The following is a 23789-nucleotide window of genomic DNA, read 5'->3' as shown; positions in this document are numbered from 1 at the left end:
TGGGTCAGTGATGAGGGCTTTGGTGATAGTCATTATCGATCTTCGTCATTACCGACGTTGATGATAGTTAGTGTTATTTTCATTAATTTTTTTTTTTTATTTTGTATGTTTGTAAAGTGTTTAATTGTAGATAATAAATGATGTTTAGTTTGAAGGCAATGGGTTAACTCTCTTTCTCACTTATCATTAATAAACTCCCCTTTTATGGAAATAGCTTTTAGAAATCACCTAATTTGATTTTAACGAACTAATCTACCGTTCTGCACCCTAAATCGTTATCTTATAATTTACATTTTAAATTTTTATCTTTTAAAATATTTTCATTTCACCTTTACATCAGTTACATTTACATTAAGTTATACCATTTGACACCGATGCTACCACCAATAGTCGCTACCATCACCACATGTCGCTGCCACAAGCAGGCCTCAATCATCGTCATCACCACTGCATTGCGTGGGTACCGTGTTAATAACATAATTTTTTTTCCGAACATTATAAAAGCGAACATAATGGTGGTGAAATGGTAGAGTACTTTGGTTGGTGATGATATTATTAATGTCGTAGACACATTAAATCTTAGGATTTTAAAATCTCATATCCCAAGATTATAAGTCATAAGAGACTCGATCTCAGAGGCTCAGTAACACAAGGCTGGCTACATTATATACCATAAAATTAGTGCTAATTTTGATTTCAATACAATTACCAATTATTTGTATCATACGTTTACATACATATAGTTGGATTATCTTTCAAAACTCATGATATTCGTTTGATTAGGTGCACAATTATATATTTTGGACCTGTTACTTTGATTTGAGGAACCAATTATATATTTATAGACTAAAATCAGGAGGCAACATTGCGGTGTTGACTAGAGTAGGGGAGGCAAATGGCAAATAGTGTATAGTGTTTATCCTTATACAGCCATTGAAAAGAACTGTAACTGGCATGCACTGGAGTCCCTGCAAAGTCTATGGTCAGATTTTGGAAACAAATTAAGTTATATGTTTCTTTAAGGTGACCAAACCAAAAATTTTACAGACAAAAGGTAATGGCCACCAGTATGGTACCTTTTTCACTCATGATTTCAGATATATTTGATAATTTAACTTTCTTTTCTGAATATATCTTGATAATACATGAGTTGGATAAACAAAATTAAACTTATGTTCTTCAAATTTATGTTTTTCATACATAACTAGTATCGGAAACAATCACAACAACAATACTCAATCTGGCAATCATATCAAAAATAAGGTATATGAAATGTAAGATACATAAAATAATAGGTCTATGCGAAAATAAAAAGAATATTTTTAAAAGTATATCTAACTAAAGTATTATTAATACGCATTCTATAAAAAATATAGAAAGAAAGTGATATAAATTTTCTGATAATCTGTTATATAATACAATGGATTTATTCAACCACTCAAGTTATGTTATATTATAAGCGGCGGAGAGCCACAATAGATCAAATGGATTACTTGACTCCTTCTATGCCCATTACAGAAATTATATACCTCTATCAAGAAGAATGAAATGATACAAATAGCTGTGCAGTTGTCTGCTAACTTGCTTTTATTTCTTTTTAAAAATATATATTTAATATGTCAAACTTTTTAACAGGTTTATCATATTATTTTTATTTAAGGTTTTTTTAGATCTCATCCATCTTTATTTTTGATTTGGCTCATCCATATTTTTTTATAATGGTTTTGTTTGCTTTGTTTTTTAAATTATTTTAAAAATATTTAATATGACAAAGTTTTAAGTATGGTTATTTTATTGCTTTTTATGGCTTTTTTTTACATTTCATTTTTTACGTCTCACCATGTATTACATTTTGGATTTTACCACGTCACAATCTTTTTTGGTTTTTCCTATGCAGCTGTCTGTCAGTTTGCTTTTTTTATTAATTAAATAAAACATATGTGTTTAATATGCAAACATTTAAGCGGGTTTATCATATTTATTTATGTTTGATATAACAAACGTAGATATATATATATATATATATATATGAGAGCAATAAGAACCAAATTAAAATAAGAATAAATAAAAACACTTTTAAGCCCTTGATCTTTTTAATCTACGGTCACAAAAATATTTCAGGCTTTTAGATTTAAAATATGACAAAAAGGGTAAACTTGGAAACAACATAGGCCACGTTTTCATTCCAGACGATTTGTTTCTCTACTTATAAAATTCTTCATCATCCTTATCTTTAACAATAGTACTCCCTCTGTCCTATTTTAGTTGTTAGGTTGACCAACTTTGACCGTAAATAACTTTGTTTGTGTTATGTAACACTTAATATAAAATATATGAATAGATTGAGTTTTTAATGTACTTTTCGTCCATATAAGTTTTATCAACTAACATATAGTACAAACAAAGTTATTTACGGTCAAAGTTAGTCTACATGACAACTAAAATGAGACGGAGAAGTACAACAATACATCTCTCCTCACAGCATCTCTTTGTCCTAGTCTCCTTTATATTCAATGCATCCATTGTTTCTGACGAACAAACATATGATTTGTTTAATTACATGCACCATTTTTATTTTTTCTTCTTTTTCACGAACGACATCCGATAAATTGTTTAACCTAGATGGATGCTCAGAAATACAAGAGACGGATGCTTAAATTTGTTTAGATTTTTGCCTGGCAAAATGGATGCACAAACCTTATTTGGGATCATCCGTTTTATTAGCCCAACAAAAACCATTTTGTTTATCTACTAAATCATTTTCTTCATTTTTTTAGCATCCCAACAAATGGATGTTCTTTTTCGTTTTAACTGTACAATTTGTGCATCCATTTATTTACCTTCTTTTGTGCATCCAGCTATTTTTATTTTATTTTCTATCAAAATTAGTATCAAACTAAAGAGGAAAATAATCTGAATTTAATGATATATCTTATTAAAATTAAAGATCATACAACGATTAGTTATGATCATTTGAGAAATTTGGGGGTTGAAGTTTTTTTAAAAAACGAAATCTGGAATTAAAGAGAGAGAAAAAGTACTAGAATTTAGAATTTACATCTATGTCCCTGTTCTCACTGGTTCGTATTCTGGAAGTGTTCGTACGGGAATATCACCCTATATATATATATATATATATTATATTTTTTTATATTTTTAATTATCTGCCAACATGTTTGGTTTTTTATTTTACATCGCATTCATTTGAACGTAATTGTACACTTAAACATGATAGTTGAAGCCCGCAATGCGGGCTTACGAACCCACTAGTAAAAATTATTGTAGACTTATCTGGTTGTCTCTTAAAAAAAGTTGATCTTCTTTCACATATTTGTCTTTTTGTCTCCTTATAATATAATTCTGACTTTTTTTTAAAGGACACTCATAAAAAAAAAAAACCATTTTAATGCATCCCAAAATTTCATTTTTCTTTTCTGACTCCTTCGGTGATTTACTGATTTAGGCATCATAAAACCAATTTCGTGTGACACGGATCATCAAAATTCAATAAAGTAATAATAAATATGTGAAAGTTGAAAATCGTAAACACATAATATTTTAAATGTATCACAGATTAGTACTTCCAATTTCAATCGAGAGTAATCGTGACGTTTTTTTTTTTAACAGCATGAAAGTAATCGTGATGTTTTTATAAGCATTCTAACTTATATCAATTAACGCGGTCACTACACCAACCACCGCTACCATAGCATGTGGGTACCCCTTTAGTACAAACAAGTATATGCTTACAAATAGGATTGGATGAACCGGAAAATACATTATCATTGGGGTCAGGGGCTCTTTTGAAAGCAGTTTCTTTTGTATCGTTACAGGTATTTAATTTATATGAGTTTTCTTTTCCAGAACTCCGAGGAGTTTCTCACTAAGCCATTTATATTAAAGATCTATGCTGCAAGTTAGTTCTTTAAATAGGGGGATTTAAAAATTAAAAAGATATATATATATATGTGTGTTAAAAAAAACAAAATTAAAAATAAATAAATAAAAGTAATTAGATGGAAACCTCATGATACCATGTACCATTTGGTACCATTAATCCCTCATCTAGGCCTAGGCTGGTGTCCAGGTGATTATCAAGTATTTAATAATCTATTAATTATCTTAAGTTTGTCTTTGTCAAGACTTAAAATCAGGATTTTCTAAAAAGTGATAGACTGATAGTCACTGAAGTATTACCCATTAATTAAAAAAATATTAGTTTGTTAGTATCTTGTCCTGTGGCAATCAATAAATAGAATGGAAAATGTTAGGCAAACGTCACATTGAAGTCAGAATAATTTTCCATGGAAGTCAGTGCCAAGAATTAAAAGCCAAAATTAATACTAGCTACGGAGTAATAATCTTAATAAAAGTAAGAACATTATGAATGGAGTATTTCTAGCTAAATACTCTAATAACATTATTAAATTATAAGATGATGATGTATAAAAAATTAAAGGTAGGTTTAAGAAAAAGATTTAATGGATATCACATTTCACATTTTTAATGTTTTAAGAAGAAATTTAGGTTAAATTTTAAAAAGATTTATTATTTTCCATATGAATAATTATAGACATCATATCAAACTATCAAAGCATTGTAATTGGTGTGTTAATTGACTCGGGAGCTTAAAAGCTTTCCTATAAAACAATACAATATGTCTTTTTAATATATCCTCATTGAAGATGTTCTTAGTTTTACTTGATTAATCTTTTATGAGTAAACATCACTTGTACTAGAATTTGAGATACCTTTCTATTAACCAACTACAATCATACATCCTATGGAAGGAAAACTATTTAATTAAACAACAATAAAATAATAACAACTATATGATCCCGTCGACAATTGACCATAGATATATAGTTTATATCGCTAGTTATTATTATAATTATAGTATATTATTGTTTTATGTTTTATGTTTTATGTTATTTGAATGAACTGAACTATAGTTTATTAAAATCATACTTTTCAAATACTTTGGTTTTACACTTTAATATAAAGTTACACTTTACACACATACACAAAAAAGAAAGGAAAAAAAAAACTACTCTTTGCTATGATTTTCAAACTGCTTAGAAAAACAACTTTATAGGCTTATAGCACAAGTCTAAAATACCCACGCTTAGGTTAGGTCTCAATCTTTCAGTCTAGATCATTTCTTTGAATAAAAATAGGCATATACTTAGGTTAGGTTTTTCACTTAAAACTATGATTTGGATTTGTAATTAAAGAGCCGTACTTAAACACTAAAACCTAGTAATTTACTTCAAATAACTGTCTCTCCAGCCATTGAAAAAAAAGATAAACAGATGACAAGATGGGCTATTGACACGTATTCACATACATAGGTTTTGGGCGATGAAAAGTGATCGTACGGTTCATAGCCATTTGGGTGTGATGATGATGGTTGTGACAGGGAAAGGTCAAAGTCATTGGTCAACATCAACATTTTTGCATTTGAATTGTCCCATCAGTGTTGCAATATTTGGAATCCCACATGACTCCATCAAAGTCTTTTGTAGGGCTAGTAGTCCTTTTTTGTGTTGAGTTAGAGTGAATTCATCTATGCCCATTTTGTACCATGCTTTAATGTAATTTGTTCTAACATTTATTGGTTATTTTGCACAACTCTAGTAGGTACCTATGACATATATCTATTTTGCTCTATTTATTTGTCTCCCCCTTTTCCCGTTGGGGTTATATTCTTTCAATACTTCGATCACATTTAGACTTTCACAAAAGATTCACGGCGACAAGGAAAATCCCAATCAAGATTATCCTTCGCCAAAGTACTAGTTCGATGCCATGGATCAAGGAGTCAGGCTCGATATCAAAACTAACTAATTTTTGAAAGCAAATTATACAGTGGTCGTGAATACATTTTTTTCATAGCGTAGAATTGTATATATATTAATAGAAATATGTTTTTTTTTCTTCTAAAATGATCCAAGTTCAAAGACATGCGATATATAACTTATATTGTGAAGGTATCATGATCATATGGACTCATAGATAATGGTTGTAAACCTGCAGGTCACAAGTTCGAACATTGTTAAAGGCAAATGGAGAACTTATATCTTATAATCCATCTGTGAAAATGGTGAGTAACCAGATATGAGTTATATTCAGTATTTCAGTGTGTCATCTGAGTACCAAAACAACATATAAGTTCTAAGTACCACAGGTTTATTTTTATTTTTATTGTTAACATGGTCGAGGTATCTCCTATACTAGATGAAAATGAATTTGTTTCGATATGAAAAAATTCCAATTTTATATCGATAGCATAAAAACTTGCTCCTTCCAATGTAAAATAAGTGGACATAAATTGATGTATATCTTTTTTCATAACGAAAATGATATTTGTATTGCACAATTTATTACATATAGTATAATGTATATATTTATAGTACAAATATACAATACATAAAATGGTAGATTTATTAAATTTTATGATATGAATATTATTGCTCTTTCAAACTCTCCTTCAAATAAATACGAAATCATTTAAGAACAACAAAGTGGCTAGTTTGTTGATCCCAAAGTTCGTGTTGATTATATAAAATTGTCAATATGTTGCTAACTAGTTGATCATTGTATCTTTCACTCGTATGGCTATTCACATGATTGGACTAACTTTGAAATTAAAGTTCGATTAGATTGTGCACTGCTGACTGCCCTCTTCGCAAAAATTGTTTTGCCTCGATCTAAAGAGACGAAAGACTACCATATATAAATCATTTGATAATTATGCTTTAAAACATAAAAACTTTTGAATATATAAAATTTAACAATTCATCTTTAAGCATATTTGATTAAAAAAAAACTAAAAGAATAAAAAAGAAACCACAAACCTTCATCCCACAAGCGTACTATACAAAAAAAAGTACGGTTAATCGGTAATGCGGCACATTTCCATTTTTATATAACGGGTCTGTATTTTATTCAAAAAGATATCCGATATCGTTAACTTTTTGGATATATACTTAACTATTATTAGTTGCCTAATCAAGAAAGGAGATTTTGTATCGCTATCGTCCTAACTTAATCAAACATGGTGCAAGATATACAAATTAATAACTTCAGCCGACATAAATAGTTACCGTATTTGGAAAAAAGAAAACTTGGGACAAACAACTACCAAAACATAAATAAAGTATTTACATATTATATTATATATTAATTGGTAAGTCGGACAATTATTGGAAGTTATTAAACATATATATGTCATTGTCGTAATATTTTATTGGTAGATAAAAGTTAATAACATGAAACGACTTTTTGAGTAGTACAATGTGGATCCAAAGTTATATCAAATCAGAATGCGTGGCCATTTTCTTTTCCTCTCTACATAAGTATACGGGGATAATTAAATAAAAATACTTTTAAAATAATAACAAACACTTTTAAAATAATGAGAACAATTAAAAACTTTATTTTGATGTATTAAAGTTCATAAACAAACATAATTTATAACTATTTATTATTATTTAAAAGAAGATGATAATTGTACCACTACTTTTGATTAATTTATCATAATGTACTATTTTTAAAGTATACTGTATAAGTCAGTAATGTTTATATGTGGTAGATCTATCACTTGTTGCGATACAAATATCCCTACCTTTATTTAAGTGTTTAACAATACATTGAATCTGTCAAAATCGGAAAAATTATGATTTTTTTTGTGCATCCATCTTGGATGCATATTCATTAAAATGGATGCAAAAAAAAAAAAAAAGTAATTTTTTTTATTTTGACGGATCAATGTGTTATTAAACACTTAAATAATGATAATTCGTTATGCACTATGTTAGTTTTATGGATTTTTAATGCATAAAAATGATGTTTTTAAGTGTTCTCACTGTTCTTATTTTAAGAGTGTTCTTACCGGAGTGTTACCCCATATATATATATATATATATAGGTAGAGCTGGCAATTTCTGACACGGACCTGTTAGCACGACACGACATGACCTGGTTTTTTCGTGTTTCGTGTCTTAACAGGTGCGGATCTGTTAAGACATGAATAGTTATCGTGTCTTAACAGGTCCGGACCTGTTAAGACACGATAAGACACGATAAAACAAGTAGTATATATATGGACATGTTAAAGACACGTTAAAGACCGGTTAAATTCAGGTTAAAGACCTGTTAAAGACACGATAAGATACGTTATCAGGTCCCTTAACAGGTCTCTTATCGTGTAACTTTTAACAAGTCTCTTAACAGGTACCTTATCGTGTAACCTGTTAAAAATCGTGTCGTGTCCGTGTTTGGAAAAACTGACACGATTAGCTATCGTGTCGTGTTCGTGTTTAACCCTATCGTGTTCGTGTCTTCTCGTGTCGTGTCGGACACGATATCCCAGCTCTATATATAGGGTAGAAATCAGAGAGAAGGTTAATAAGAAGAAAAGAGAGAGAAGATACGTTTTTTATTTTCTTTAACTTGTTTTTTTTTAATTTTTTAATTTTTTTTTTTCGTTTTTTCACTTTTTTCATTCTTTCTTTAATTAACTCAATCAATAAAAAAAAAAATTTTAAAAGAATTCTAACCCAAGTTAATGAGTTATACATGTGAGGTACAGTACGGGCTTCGCCCTTAAGATATTAATAAGGGTTAGCTGGTGGGAGTGATAGGTCATAAGGGGTGATCGGTGATGGGGTGATTTAATTAATCGGGTTCACCCTTAGCCATCATGGCTCCGCCATAGACTGAGAGGCTTCGCATATAGCTTACGGTCTACACCCTTTGAAAAAAAATATATTTTATAAATTTTTTTATAATTTTTGTATGGAATTAGTTAATTAAAGAGAGAATGAATAAAGTGAAAAAAAGAAAAAAGTTCAAACAAACAAGATAAAAAAAATAAAAAACGAAACATTCTCTCCCTTCTCTTCTTAAGGTACCTTTTCGTTTGATCTCTATCCTATATTACAAACCTTTTTTTTTGCGAAAACCTTTGAGAACTTTTTAAATCAAGCCCAACCGGTTATTGTTCTTTACATGAAAATTGTTTTTTTAATTGTTTTCTGAATAACTTATGTGTAATTTTGAAGTTTATAATTGTGTGGATCATGGATTATCATCCGTTATACAATTATGTGAAGATTTGGATTCTTGATCACATTTGCACGAATATTGCTATGATCACATGTAATCATAGCACTATTCGTGCACATGTGATCAAAAATTCAAATCTTCTTATAATTGTATGGCATTGTTGCCGCCCGAGCACGCTTAACTGTGGAGTTCTCCACTCATCTACAACCAATGCGCCCAAAACGCGTTGTGTTATGTAAGACCAATGATGTCACTTATATCCAGGATCCCCCTTGTATGTTAAGATGTATGCTTTCACTGTAACACCCGTCATTTTAAAAACCTGGATTTGAAAAAACTTTGCCAAACGACATTTAAAACGTAGCGGAAAAGGATCACTATAAAACTGCTCCATCTGTAACCGGATGGTGCCTTTATAAAATGGTGTTACTAACATGCATTATCAAAACAAATTAAATGAAATCCAAGTTATGGCACCAACATAAATGCTATCATGATTACATGTTCATAAATTGTAAATGAAAGTAGTCAGGACATAAGGCTAAAAGGGGAAGTATAAGCATTCAACAAATTATGCTAGTCTTCTTTATTACATCTACCCATCTCACCGAGCTAATCCTTTCTTAGCTCAAACTTGCTTATCCTGAAGGACACAACATTTTCATAAAAGCAAGTGTTAGCTAATAAATTAGCTAAGTAAGATACACACATTTATAAAACTTTCTCCATTTTATTTTCATAAAACTTCATCATATTTTACTTCTCAAAACATAATCACATTACGTATCATCCACAACAATCATAGGTAATCCCATCTTTACTTATTCCCACATCCCAACACATCATATCATATCAACATATATATACAACTTAATCAACATGTCAGGTCTTACATATCTCACATAAACATATCACATATATATAGCACATGTAGAGTATTTACTCCTAATTGTGCCTATCCATCGTTAAATCATATGTCTTACATATCTTACTTAATCTCATGTCATATTGCAATCCCACGTCTTAGATCACATGTACATCTTTCTCACATATTCTTGTAATTATCTAAATTAACTTATTCTTACATCTTACATATTACGCACTAGCTTTACAACTAGCACGATTTCCCACGTCTTAACTTTTAGGAAAGGCAATGCCATATCCGTAGTATCCCGTTATTCTTTTAACATTGGTGGTTAGTCACTCCACCCGGAAATACTAGTCCCACGTAACTATGACGCAAGGAGCCACTCAAGCGACCACGTACGCACTAGCTTGGCATAAACTAGCACGGGTTAAGCTTAACACTTCCCACGTCAATCTCACATATTTGGCTATAGCATTTCCCACGTATTTACATCTTTCTTACTTTTTACGTACTAACACTAAGGTTAGAACAGTTTCCCACATCTCACATTTTACTTTAACATTAGGCACAATCGTTACGTAATTAGTCCCACGTCTACTTTTGCATTTAATCTCACTAACGTGCACAACTCATAACAATTCCCACGTGTATCTAGTGAAATAGACATATCATACTTAAGTCCCACATATAAGCCATCACATATCAACATCAAGGCATATCAACGACATTATCAACAACACATATCTTAAACATTTCATAGCAACGTTATTATAAACATCATACTTCATATGCACATATATATACTTCTACTTTAAACGTCATCATATCAACATAAATCATTTCAACATAAATCATTTCAACATAAATCATTTCAACATGCATATATTCCCACATAACCTTCCGCATAACCCGGAAAACCCAACACATTTAAGATAATCCGATTAAGAGGTTACTTATAGAAGACCACATTTTTTTGTGCCTCCAGCGTGAGAAAAGTCATGTATCTTACCTCGTAGAAGCGTACAACAAATGATAACGTAAGTTACCGAGTTTTGCAAGTATTCCCGACTAACTATAATCATTAGGCAACATAATGAGCTAACAAGTACCCACTTACTTATGGTCATGACTCAAGTTTAAAAACCTATAAACATGACTGATGACAATGCTTGATGCATCGGAGGTTTGTTTAATACTTAAGGGCTTACATAACTCGACGGAACTCGACATTCACTCACTAAATTAACCTTTCTAGAAACTTGACATCATCATCATCTTTTAAAAGCATTACCATTATAAAGTAGACTCTCTCACGATTCCGTGGATAGCTTATTTATCAAAAACGGAGTTACGATTCAAAAGTTATGGCCATTTGAAAATTTTGTCGCTATTGCGTCGCAACTACGAAGTTGCGACGCAGCTAAGTGTCACTGTGTTTTGGTTGCGCCGCAGCTTAGTAGCTGCGCCGCATCTAGTCCCGATTCTGCACAAAACTCATTGTTTAATCTTCAAAACTTAACCAAACACACCCCAAATGACCCCAAACCTTACGAACGACTTTTGCACCTCAAAAATTCACCATTTTAAGACCATAATGATGCAATGAAATCATTGATTAATCCTTTCTTGATTTGCATCACAATAACAAACGTTTTAGGTTACTGAATCGATTAAAACTCACGATTTTGACTCCCATCAACCCTCTAAAGACCTAGATCAATTATGAAACGAATCAAGGGATTGAAAGGACATGAAATCAATGTAATAATACCTCAAATACCTGTAGATTACAAGAAGGATGCAAACTATGGATCAAAACCTCTTCAAATCAACCGTATAACGATGAAATCGAACAATAGAATGCTATGGAACCAAGGGGACAACTAGGACAACAAGACCCTTAACCCGTTTTTGAGTTTAACCCTAAGTCAAAACTAGTCCCTAAGCTTTCAAACGACTCATTTTTAGCTCAAAACACTTATGGGGAATACTTACAACCCATTAAACACTTCAAGCACGTCAAAAGGCATATAAAACATATCTTAAACAATTTAACACATCAATCATTAAGGCACTAAAGCTTTACACGTATAGCACATTAAACACATATAGTCATTAAATCATTTAAAGGTTTAACAGATACGTATTGTTGAGTTAACGACTCAAGTCAACCGTTTAATAAAAAGTTCGGGATGTTACAATAATCCATGCCTCCACACAATTATAAACTTCAAAATTACACATAAGTTATTCAGAAACAATCAAAAAACAATTTTCATGTAAAGAATAATCATCGGTTGGGCTTGATTTGAAAAGTTTTCAAAGATTCTCGCAAAAAAAAGGTTCTCAAAATAACTTTTCACTATATATATATATATATAAGGGACCCTTATTTTGAGAACCCATTTTTTTTGTAAAAACCATGAGAACTCTTAAATTTCATATTGGATCACATGTTTTTTTGTTCATTCACATGTAAAACGTTATAAAAATATATGTTGCAGAATAATTTTTTTTCAGAACCTTATATATAGCCATTTGTCACATGTGAACAAAAAAAGCGAACAAATTCGTTCACAAGTTCATAAAAGGCTATTTGAAAGGTTTCTTAAAAAAGTTTTTTCTACAACATATAGTTTTATATCATTTTATGTGTGAATTAAAAAAAAAACATGTGAACAAATATATAACTTAAGAGTTCTCACAGTTCTTACCAATTAATTGCATGGTTATGAGCAAACTCAGTTTGGCCCAATTTCTGATCCCATGCTTTGACATGATCTCCAACCAAACACCTCAGCAAATTACCAAGTGACCAATTAACGACTTCAGTCTGCCCATCAGTTTGGGGATGATAAACATTACTGAAATTGAGTTGATTATTCACCATCCTCCACAGACTACGACAAAAATGACTCAGAAACTGAGTATCCCGATCAGATACAATAGAAGTAGGCAAACCATGCAACCGATATACATCACGAAAGAAAAGTTGTGCTGACATTAAAAACATTAGTTGTCTTTTTGTAGGGAATAAAATGGACCATTTTAGAAAACCGATCAACAACAACAAAGATAGAATCATTACCTCTCTGATTACGAGGCAACCCCAATACAAAATCCATGCTAATATCAACCCATGGCTGTGAAGGAATTAGTGAAGGCATATAAAGACCTGCATTCGTAGCTGTCCCTTTTGAAACTTGGAAAATACGACATCTCTTGACATAACGATCCACTTCTTTTCTCATACTTGGCCAAAAATAAGAAGCTTGCACCAACTGTAAAGTACGATCATGACCAACATGCCCTTCACCATGTAACTCCTTAATAAACGAAGACTGGAATCCGGAATACATAATTGATACCCTTTGAAAAGAAAACCGTCATGCAAAAACAAATCTGACTTTTGCTCAGACTGAACATCCTGCAAAATAACTGAAAAATATGGGTCAATCATGAGCTGCTCACAAATCTCATCTAGACCCGACACATCAACTCTCATAGAAACAAGCAGATTAATCCTCCTGCTTAGAGCATCAACAACTCTATTAGAAACACCAGTCTTGTATTTGACCACAAAAGTAAACTTCTCAAGAAATGTCAACCAATGCCCATGCCTATGAGACACTTTATCTTTGTGTGAATACGCCTTAAGGAATCATGATCAGTGAACAAACAAACTCTTTATGAAACAAATAATGGCGCCAATGCTTTACAGCTCCTTGACTGAGAACTCCAGCAATTCCAACCTTTGAAGCATCGGTAGGAAGTTCAAAAACTGAGAAAAGTCAGGCAATACCAGAATTGATATTGTACTGAGCTTGTCCTTGATAGCTTTAAAAGCCAATTCTGCCTTTTCTGTCCATACCAATTCCTCCCCCTTCATACAATCTGTCACTGGAGTCATAATAGAACTGAAATGGGGAATGAACCGTCTATAAAAAAAAGCAAATCCGTGAAAGCTACGAACTTCAGTAATGGTAGTTGGGGTTGACCAACTTTGAATAGTTGCAACTTTGGATTCATCCACCTGTATACCGGCCATCACCAGAAACAACATACCATAGAAACAGACGGAAATTAAAGAATATCAGGAACAAATAGAAGAGGCATACCAATGCCTTTTCTCCCCCTCTTTGAAAAAACTCGCCCTCGAGTTTTGTATCAAAACCTCTTGGATCAAACAGAAACATGTCATTAACGCCATCAATCCCAGGCTTTTCACTTTGAGAACTCTTTTCTTAAACACCAAGAACAAGATTCAAGAACTGCAGAAAATTCAGAAAATTATAACTCCTTGTATAAATCTCCAAATGAAAATCCCAACGGTCAGAACGTGCTTCAATGAGGTTTGAACAATATATCCAAAATTCAAAGGATCCAACGATGAATGAAGTCGTGTCGCCTTTTTTCTCATTGCTGCATAGATCCAGACAAAAAAAAATGGAGTTTTGGGTATAATTCAAAACAACACATGATCTTCTTCATCGATCTTCTTGCCATATGGACAACCATCAGACCTGAACCAATGATACCAATCCTCATCCTCGTATTCATCATACATAAGAGGAGGATCATAGATATGATTGTCTCGAGAAGACATATCAATCAAGACTTTAGTTTCTAATACCACTTGACGTAGACATAAATTAAGATAGATAATCGGACCTGTTGATTAAAAAAGAATGTCGGGAACAATTCTTCTAATATTCGTTGATTCAAAAGAATACCAAAAATTAGAGTTAATTCAAACTATCACACAAAGATAAAAGAAAATCGATTTTTTAATATCATAAATAACTCAAAATTGATTTTTACAAAACACCTAACACCCTATTTATATTAATCCTAACACCATTAAAATATAAAATATATCAATACGTACATAATTATCCTAATAAATTAAAAAAATAACCTATAAAAATAAAAGATAACTTAATAAAACCATAAAAAAAAAGATCACGCTGCATCAATATAGTTTTTTATTTGAGTTTGTTTTGTTTTTGGATTAAGTTCTTGTTTAGAGGTTGAAGATGAAAAACTTTCTTGGGTTTGTTGATGTCGAGAATGAAAACTACAAAAACGACAAACCACATGGACGATTTTTGCACTTAACTCTAAAAGACCTATGAGTTTGTAATTTGTGGAAGATGAAGATGAGTGAAAAAACAAAAAATGTCCATCACATGACTTGCACGTAAAAGGGTTAATGACAAAGTTATAACAACATAGACAAAGTGCAAACCACATGAATGATTTTGGCCAAAGGTTAACGGCGTGGATAAAAAGTACAAAAACTACAATTCAAAGGGATGATTTTTGCACTTAACTCTATAAATTAACTCAAAATAATAAATTATTTAAAAGAACATGTCCATCAAGAAATACTCAATATGTTATTTAAAGAATACTTCAATATAATTAAAATTGAAATAAATAGTTTTATGGCTCTTTGTGAAATAAATAGTTTTATGAAAAAATATATAGTCAAAATAAGAGATTAAAGTTTGATGGCCGTGAGCACTTTGGAAGAAAACGAAATGAAATAGAATCCCATCAAGGATTGACAACACATCACTGGCGATCTTATGATTTCAAATGTTTGGAATTGACACTTGACTTGTCATTTCACAGACTCTGATTCACGCAACTGCTACTTGGCTCACAAACTCATATTACACTATGCATTTGGTAAAGTAAAGTATGGTTTTAGAAAAAAAGTTTGCTAGCCTTAATTTGCGTATTCGAAAAGTAGGACAAGAATATAATGAAATAAAAGATACCGATCATATTTAGTTTAGTGTATCAAACATTCAGATCTATCGTTAATTTTAAATTTTGATCACATTTACAATAACACTAAGTTTAGTTGATATACTTTTTCAAATGAAAGCTACTCCGTATTATTTCTTTTGAAACAAAAAAAATGTATTTCTCGATCTCATTCATTTGTTTTGATCTAGATCTGCTTTTTATCTCTTCTTTTTCACCTTCCAATCGCTTTCTTTCTCCTCTCGTTCCCATTCTGCCTCCATCTCCAGGGTCAGTCGGATTTTTGAGTCGAACGACCGTCACTATGTTGAACTAGCCAATTTTTTTGGTTATTTTTAGTTCAACTAGCTTTGTGATACCTTTTAATGTAAATTACACAAAGGGTCCTTGTGATTTATTTGAAATTCTACACTAAGACCTTTAATACGTATTAAATCTACGTAGATGGCTTTTAATCTAAAACTAAAAAAAGGATTAACTATATAACGGACTTTTTATAACAAATTTCAGATTGAAAGATGAAGTTTATCCTTATGCCTTGTAAGACTGAAATCATTTTTCATCTTAGATAAAACTTGAAATCAACCTCCTTATATCGTTGTGTTAGGGTAAGGGTATCTACATTTAACCTCACTCATATATCGTTGAGGTATTGTGACTCAAAACCCGTGAAAGACGACATTGGACGCTTACTTACTTGCTTCTCTTACATTACACTGGTGATGTAACATGATTGGATTAAGTGTTTAACATCCTTACATCTGGAGATAAAAGTCAAAGGTTTGATCCCCACTCCATGCAAAGGCTGGAGGTGTTTCTGATCATTTAGATATAACTTGAAATCAATCTTTTAACTAGTTTAGAGGTAACGAGATCTATATTTCAATCTTCCCATACACCGTTGAGTTATTGAGATCTAAAATATTCGAAAGACGATATTGGGTGTTATTTATTTGCAGTCATTTAATAAATGATACATTAAAGGAATGTCAAATTTTTTTGTGATGATCTATTATTTTTTTTTTTTTTATTGATTAGGTATTTGCATAATATACATGAATGTCATCACTTAATGTTAAGACTTCGTATCAAAAGAGAAAAAAAGGCTCTAAATAATATGTTATATTATATATAGACTACAAATCCATCTACACGTATTTATCCAATTCGCTTTGTTACAAACGGTTTACTTACAAAGATAAACTAAAATACACTCAAGTTAGGCAATATCTGTGTTGAATTTTTATGTTTTATCTTAAAAAGTTTATTTACTTTAACAAAAAGTTATAAAATTATTTGTGTTGATAACCATTAACTAAATGTTAAGATGACATAACATCAAATATATAATATATAATAAATACCCGGTATTTGACATCAGTGAGCATGACACCAACAATGGTGAAATATTACTTGTAATCTAGACTATAAGATATAAGATGTAGAAAATAAACCATTATTGGTAAATCATTAAAAAAAAAAATTCCCTAATTAAACTCATAACCTACCTGTAATAAAACCAGAAGTATATATCCAGCTCAGTTGGTTTAGCTTTTATTATGAGTAGTATAAGTTGAGTAGTACTATAATTACAAGAATATTTGTCATGTGAATAAATTACTCATGATAAAATATAAAATTTAATAATTAACTACTTCATAGTAATAAATAATGTATTTTGTTAAGTAAGTACACACCGTATATTATAAAACAAAAATAAATACATAATTTAATGAGCGTTGTTCCTTCTCGATCATTTTCTTTTTTATATACATACATATTTTGTACCCCTAGCTTTTAAATAGCCTTAGCCGTCTAGCCACCCAATTTCTCTTCTCTCCTTCGCCAAAAAAAAAAAAAAAATCTTCTCACAAGAAATCACACTTAACACATCTCATCTCTCTCTCTCATCAACTACACCAACATGAAGTTGAAGAGCAAATAAACTTGTTTCCTTAGTTCTTAGCTTCTTCTTTGTACTTCAACAAATACATATATATCTATATATAGCTAGATATCATCATCATGTCTTTGGAGGATTCATTAAGATCTCTCTCACTAGACTATCTTAACCTACTAATAAACGGTCAGGCTTTCAGTGATGTAACTTTTAGTGTGGAGGGTAGAATCGTCCATGCCCATCGTTGCATCTTAGCAGCAAGAAGCTTGTTTTTCCGCAAGTTTTTTTGCTCGGGTGGACCCGAATCTCCAACCGGGTCAGATCCTTTAGGCAGCGGGTCATCAAGAAACAATATGGGACCCAATAACTCACCAGCAAGAAACAACAACAACAACACAACAAGCAGTAATAATTCGAATGTGGTGATACCGGTGAATTCGGTTGGGTACGAGGTGTTCTTGTTGATGTTGCAGTTTTTGTACAGTGGTCAGGTTTCTATTGTACCTCAAAAACATGAGCCCAGACCTAATTGTGGTGAGAGAGGTTGTTGGCATACACATTGTACCTCAGCCGTTGATCTCGCTCTTGATACCCTCTCCGCCGCTAGATCTTTTGGTGTCGAACAACTTGTCTCCCTTACTCAGGTAACACATGTATATCTACTTCTACTTCTTCTACTATACATATATGTCGAGTCAAGAATTCGCTGACCAGACTTCATCATCACCGACTCTTTGACAAATTTCAACATCTATATCTATATATATACATCTGTCTCTAGCTAGCTTAGCTAGGGTTTCCATCATGTATATAAATAAAATGTCTTTGAATGATTAAATCATACTATCATATATATGTATGTTTGTATGTAGTTGTGATATACTTATATGTAAGTATATGTATGTGGTAAAGTTAAAGAGATTTAATAAAAGAGACAAGCAAGATCTTTTTGGGTTGTTTCTAATTAAATTTTAAGTAATTTTTTTTTTTTTTTACATGAAAAAGAACTAGTGTTTGATATGTTCATTTAAGGTGCAGTGTTTGGTCTAACTAGGATATTGAAATGGTTCAAGTTTTTTTACTATAAACAAAGGTAAGATATAGATACAATATAATCTTTCTTGAAAATAGATAGAATATTTCCTAAAATGTGTTTATGAAAGGGGCATTGTTATATATCTTGATTTCATGAACATTGTTCATTTCTTGAATTGGGTTGTTCTTTTCTTTATTTTCTACTACATTACAATCTTACTAAATTTAGATGTTTTTTTTTTAATCCATCTCTAGTCTTGTCTTCAACAGTCATTACTACACACACACACCCATCTTTTTCTCTCCTAACATTCAACTTTCCTCATTTGTGTCTTGTTTGGTTATAGAGATACAGTTTTATTAATAATGCAGAAAATGGAAATATCACATACATCATCACACAATCTTATTCATCTAATATTAAAAAAGACACTAGCTACTTGTATAATATATCTTTATGAATAAAAAATGGGTTTCTTTAATTAATCATGACACATTCTCACAATATCTAGACAAAAGCATAAAGACTAGTAATCTATATATATTAATCTTGATCTTGATTCTCATGATCTTCTATATATATGTGTATATATATTGGACTTACAGAAGCAATTAGCCATCATGGTAGAAAAGGCCTCAATTGAGGATGTGATGAAAGTTCTTTTAGCATCTAGAAAACAAGACATGCATCAACTATGGACAACTTGTTCTCACTTGGTTGCAAAATCTGGTCTCCCACCAGAAATTCTAGCCAAACATCTCCCCATTGACGTAGTAGCGAAAATCGAAGAGCTACGTCTCAAATCGTCGCTGGCTCGACGTCCTCTGATGCCACACCACCACCACCAACACCACCACCATCATGATTTATCAGTAGCAGCTGATCTAGAAGACCAAAAGATTCGAAGAATGAGACGTGCACTTGATTCGTCTGATGTTGAGCTAGTTAAGCTAATGGTAATGGGTGAAGGACTAAATCTTGATGAAGCATTAGCTTTACATTATGCAGTAGAGAATTGCAGCAGGGAAGTAGTGAAAGCATTGCTTGAATTAGGTGCTGCAGATGTGAATTACCCGGCTGGACCGGTTGGAAAAACACCTCTTCATATAGCATCTGAAATGGTGTCACCGGATATGGTTGCAGTCTTGCTAGATCATCATGCTGACCCAAATGTGAGAACCATTGAAGGGATCACACCGCTCGATATCCTTCGAACGTTAACCTCGGACTTTTTGTTTAAAGGCGCGGTTCCTGGACTTACTCATATCGAACCGAATAAGCTCAGGCTTTGCCTTGAGCTAGTTCAATCAGCTGCATTGGTGATTTCAAGAGAAGAAGGCAATGCTGCTGCTGCTGCTGCTGCAGCAGCAAATGCAGCTAATTCGAATTCGGCGTCAATGTATCATCATCATCATCATCCACAAATGAATGATGATCATACTCATAGTAGTAGCTCAAATAGTAGTGGCAATTTGAACCTTGATTCAAGGTTGGTTTATTTAAATCTTGGAGCAGCTGCAGCAGCACAAATTGGATGCAATAAAATGGAGGTTGGAAGTGGAAGAGGTGAAGATAATACTAGTCATCATCAACAACAACATCATCATCATAGACATGGTTCTTCTCAAGGTGGTTGTGACACATCAATGTACCACCATAATCAACATCATGAGTATTAGGTCAACTATCTTTTATATATATATTTCTCTAGAATTTACCTTTATTATTATTAATATATATATATATATATATTCACCTATGAATTAGTGGGATAGTTGAAGCACAAATATATATATATATATATATATATCACATTCATGGGTAAGTATTAATATCATCTTTCCTCTATAATTGGTCACTTTTTTCAATCCCTTTTGTGCATGTTTTGTAATTAAGTTATATTTTCCTTTTTAGTAGCTAGCTAGCTAGTCTTAGATAGTGGGCATGGTAAGCTCATAAATATATTCTAACAAAAGTGGAGTAGTTTAACAAAAATAGATAAAATATAAATAAGCTTTAGGCCAAACATCCCTTCTATATATATGTGTGTGTAAATGTGTTGAGCTTGATTAAAATGACTTGATGTGGGTGGTGGGTATATTTTTGATTGTTGGTTTTATGATGATCACTTCACTGGCAGTGGTGAGACCATGGAAAGTGGGGATTTTCAAATGATCATTCATGAGATGGGACATGAAGAATCTTGAAATTAAAGTTTATAATTTGCCTCTTCTTTTGTGTGTATGTAGCTAGAGATATATACAGGTCAATCTTTTTCTAGTAAAAAAACAATCTGTCAACTCTTATAATATACATTTTTGTTTTGTTGTTGGAATTTTATAATCATAATAGTTTTGAACTTTATTGGGCAATTATTATTTTGTTGCTCCTCAATTTGAAGCATCAATCTACCTTTACTTGATATAAATATGATATTATATGGTTAATTTATAAAGGATAGGTCCAGCTACTTTGTAATTTTCTATTGTTATGTGCTGATCCCAACAAGAACACTTTTGTGAAAATGGAATTCAATTTCATCAAGAGTCGAAAGTACTATACTTGTCAAAAAAAAAAAAAATATATATATATATATATATGCATGTAAAAGTCAAATTCATGCATCTAGATAGTAGAATTCAATGTGAGTTGAAGTTTTGGTAGCCACATAAATAATTTAAAAATAGATAAAAATTTGATAGACATGCAAATAGAACCAAATCATGATTATTAACTACAACTAACATATATTTTTATATATATTGTTTTATAAAAAAACAACAACTTGCATACGTACAAACTTATAGAATTTTGCTATATGTCTTCTTACAAAATAATCTACAAACGTACTATATTCATTCAATATATTTATATCTAAAAGAATGACCCATTTATTAACATTTATTTAGATAAATCCACAATAAACAATACGAGATTACGAGATATCAACCGTTATAATAAATAATTAAGTTTACTTAAAACTACTAACAAATGGGTAACGTAACATGTATATATCGGAGGATTCTAAAGGTCTAATTTGTAGTAAGAAATAAAATTTTTGAAACTTATATACCTCAAGAGAGGAAATTAAAGAAAACTATCAATTTGACATAGAGGCCTGCAATCTTTCCCTGAAATAGAAAATTTCAAATATTCAGGTGTATTTTGAATGAGTAAATTGAAGTTCACTCAAGCAAAAATTTATACATACAGTTTTGTTATATATAACACTAAAAACTATGACTAAGATAACCATAATGAAAATTTCATTGACGTGAACTTTTGATTCAAATATTTATACGGTCTAATCGAGATATTATGTAGCCACGTACTTCTGACCATTTTCATTACGAGTCCTAAAATATTTATCTAAGAATAATTTGAAACTTACGTCACGTTTGTTTCACATAATTTGATGGAATATGATGGAATTGGAATTGAATTCCATTCTTTAGTGCGTTTGGTTGTTCAAAGAAGGAGGAATCTCCATTCCTTGGAGATGGAGGAAAGAATTTCATTCCTTCCGTCATTTGAATTCTCAAAAAATCAAAAACATTCCGTCAAATTCCATTTCTTCAGATTTTAATTCCTTTGAAAGATTTAATTCCTTCCAATAACATTTTGTGAACTAAACGCGCCCTTAGATTCTAAACAAGACAAGTAACCAATAAATTTGGTTGAAATTATAAAATAAAAGTGTTTTTTTAGAAAGGAAAAGAAAAAAAAAAAAAAGAAGCGACATGAAACGGAGAAAATGGCCAAATGGACAGATTGATTGGTTGTCTTGCATGAATGCAACAAGTGAGTGTGACAACACAGCAGGGAAATATTTAATTTGTGTGATATCTAATTTCTGGATTCCCTTATTGGCTCCATGTAATCTTGTCTCTTGTTTCTTCTGGTGCCTCCTTTTTATCAATTAAATTGGCACTACTACTACTTAATCAATCTTAATTTACAACCATGTGTAGCATTTGATTATTATTATTATAAAATAACTTTAGTAGATTAAATCTGAAATTAAATATCAAAAGGGTAACGTGCATAAAATAGTTAGCATTTTATGACTGAAAACTTTTATGATTGTCATATCATGAAAAATACATTGAAGTGGTAAATTAATACTATACAAGTATTAAATTAAATATTGATAATAATTTGTTTTTTATATCTAGATACAACAGAAGGTTTGAAAATTTGAGACACGTAGTAACTAGAATGTTTGACAAATTGAAATATTTGTGCATTTGACTTTGGCTTTAGTAAAATATCACGCATACTTTTACTAGTTTAATTTCCAAAATAAATATAGTACGAGTATATGACTATGACTAAGTTTGATACACTTATCATCACAGTGTTGTATACAAGTACTTAATACACATTTATGGTAAATTTAATAAAAAAAAGTGTGGTACTTTTGTGTTAAAAAGATGTTATTGCAAGAATTAATTCCTTGGCAATATTAGAAATATATGTTTGATAGATATATACACTGAGCTTGTAAGTGTTCAACTTTCAGTTGTATGTTTGATATGGCATGGGTAAACTTGGTTTTAAGGTTTGTGTGTAGCCCATCTGATGAAAAGCTTGTCTTGTCTCATAGTCTATAAAACTGATCGAGTTAAGTTTCAGCACCTAATTTCAACAGCTTTCTCTGCAGTCAAAGTGTAAGTGCCCTTTCACTTCTTATTTCTGTTTACTTTATCTAGCTCTTTTCATTCAACATTTGATAATTCCGATACATATAATATAATATATTATATTCATTACATATTACGGTAACTTATAGCTAGCTAATATTTTTTACATTATTTTCACTATTTCTCAATGACACCCAGTTCAAATATATAATAGAGACAATAAATATATGGTAACTTATAGCTAATATTTTTTACATTTTCACTATTAATATATTTGTTTATGTGTGCATATAACTTAATAAAAATGCAAAGTCATGAAAGAAATGAGTAGACGCTGTTGATAGAGGTATATCAGTACTCTAAAAGTACTGACTTGTTATTAAAGTGGCAAAACTGATGAAAGAAAAAGAAGATTATCGTTGCGAAAGTATATCAAGATGTCCGATAAATTAACATTCCAATTTAGGACGAGTAGTAACTAGTTAATTTTATTAGTTA

At 31.2% G+C, this 23789-nt stretch overlaps 1 protein-coding gene across 1 annotated transcript; it reads left to right on the top strand.

Moving 5' to 3' along the window:
• Window positions 1-17547: 17547 nt before the first annotated feature.
• On the top strand, window positions 17548-20427 carry LOC122582479 (BTB/POZ domain and ankyrin repeat-containing protein NOOT1-like). The gene is made up of 2 exons (XM_043754872.1): window positions 17548-18256; window positions 19254-20427. The coding sequence occupies exons 1-2, from the start codon at window positions 17738-17740 to the stop codon at window positions 20325-20327; spliced, it is 1593 nt and encodes a 530-aa protein (XP_043610807.1). The 5' UTR covers window positions 17548-17737; the 3' UTR covers window positions 20328-20427.
• The last annotated feature ends 3362 nt before the right edge of the window (window positions 20428-23789 follow it).

Source organism: Erigeron canadensis, chromosome 9 (genome assembly GCF_010389155.1).
Source record: "Erigeron canadensis isolate Cc75 chromosome 9, C_canadensis_v1, whole genome shotgun sequence".
NCBI lineage: Eukaryota > Viridiplantae > Streptophyta > Magnoliopsida > Asterales > Asteraceae > Erigeron > Erigeron canadensis.
This window is presented reverse-complemented; position numbering and strand designations above follow the sequence as displayed.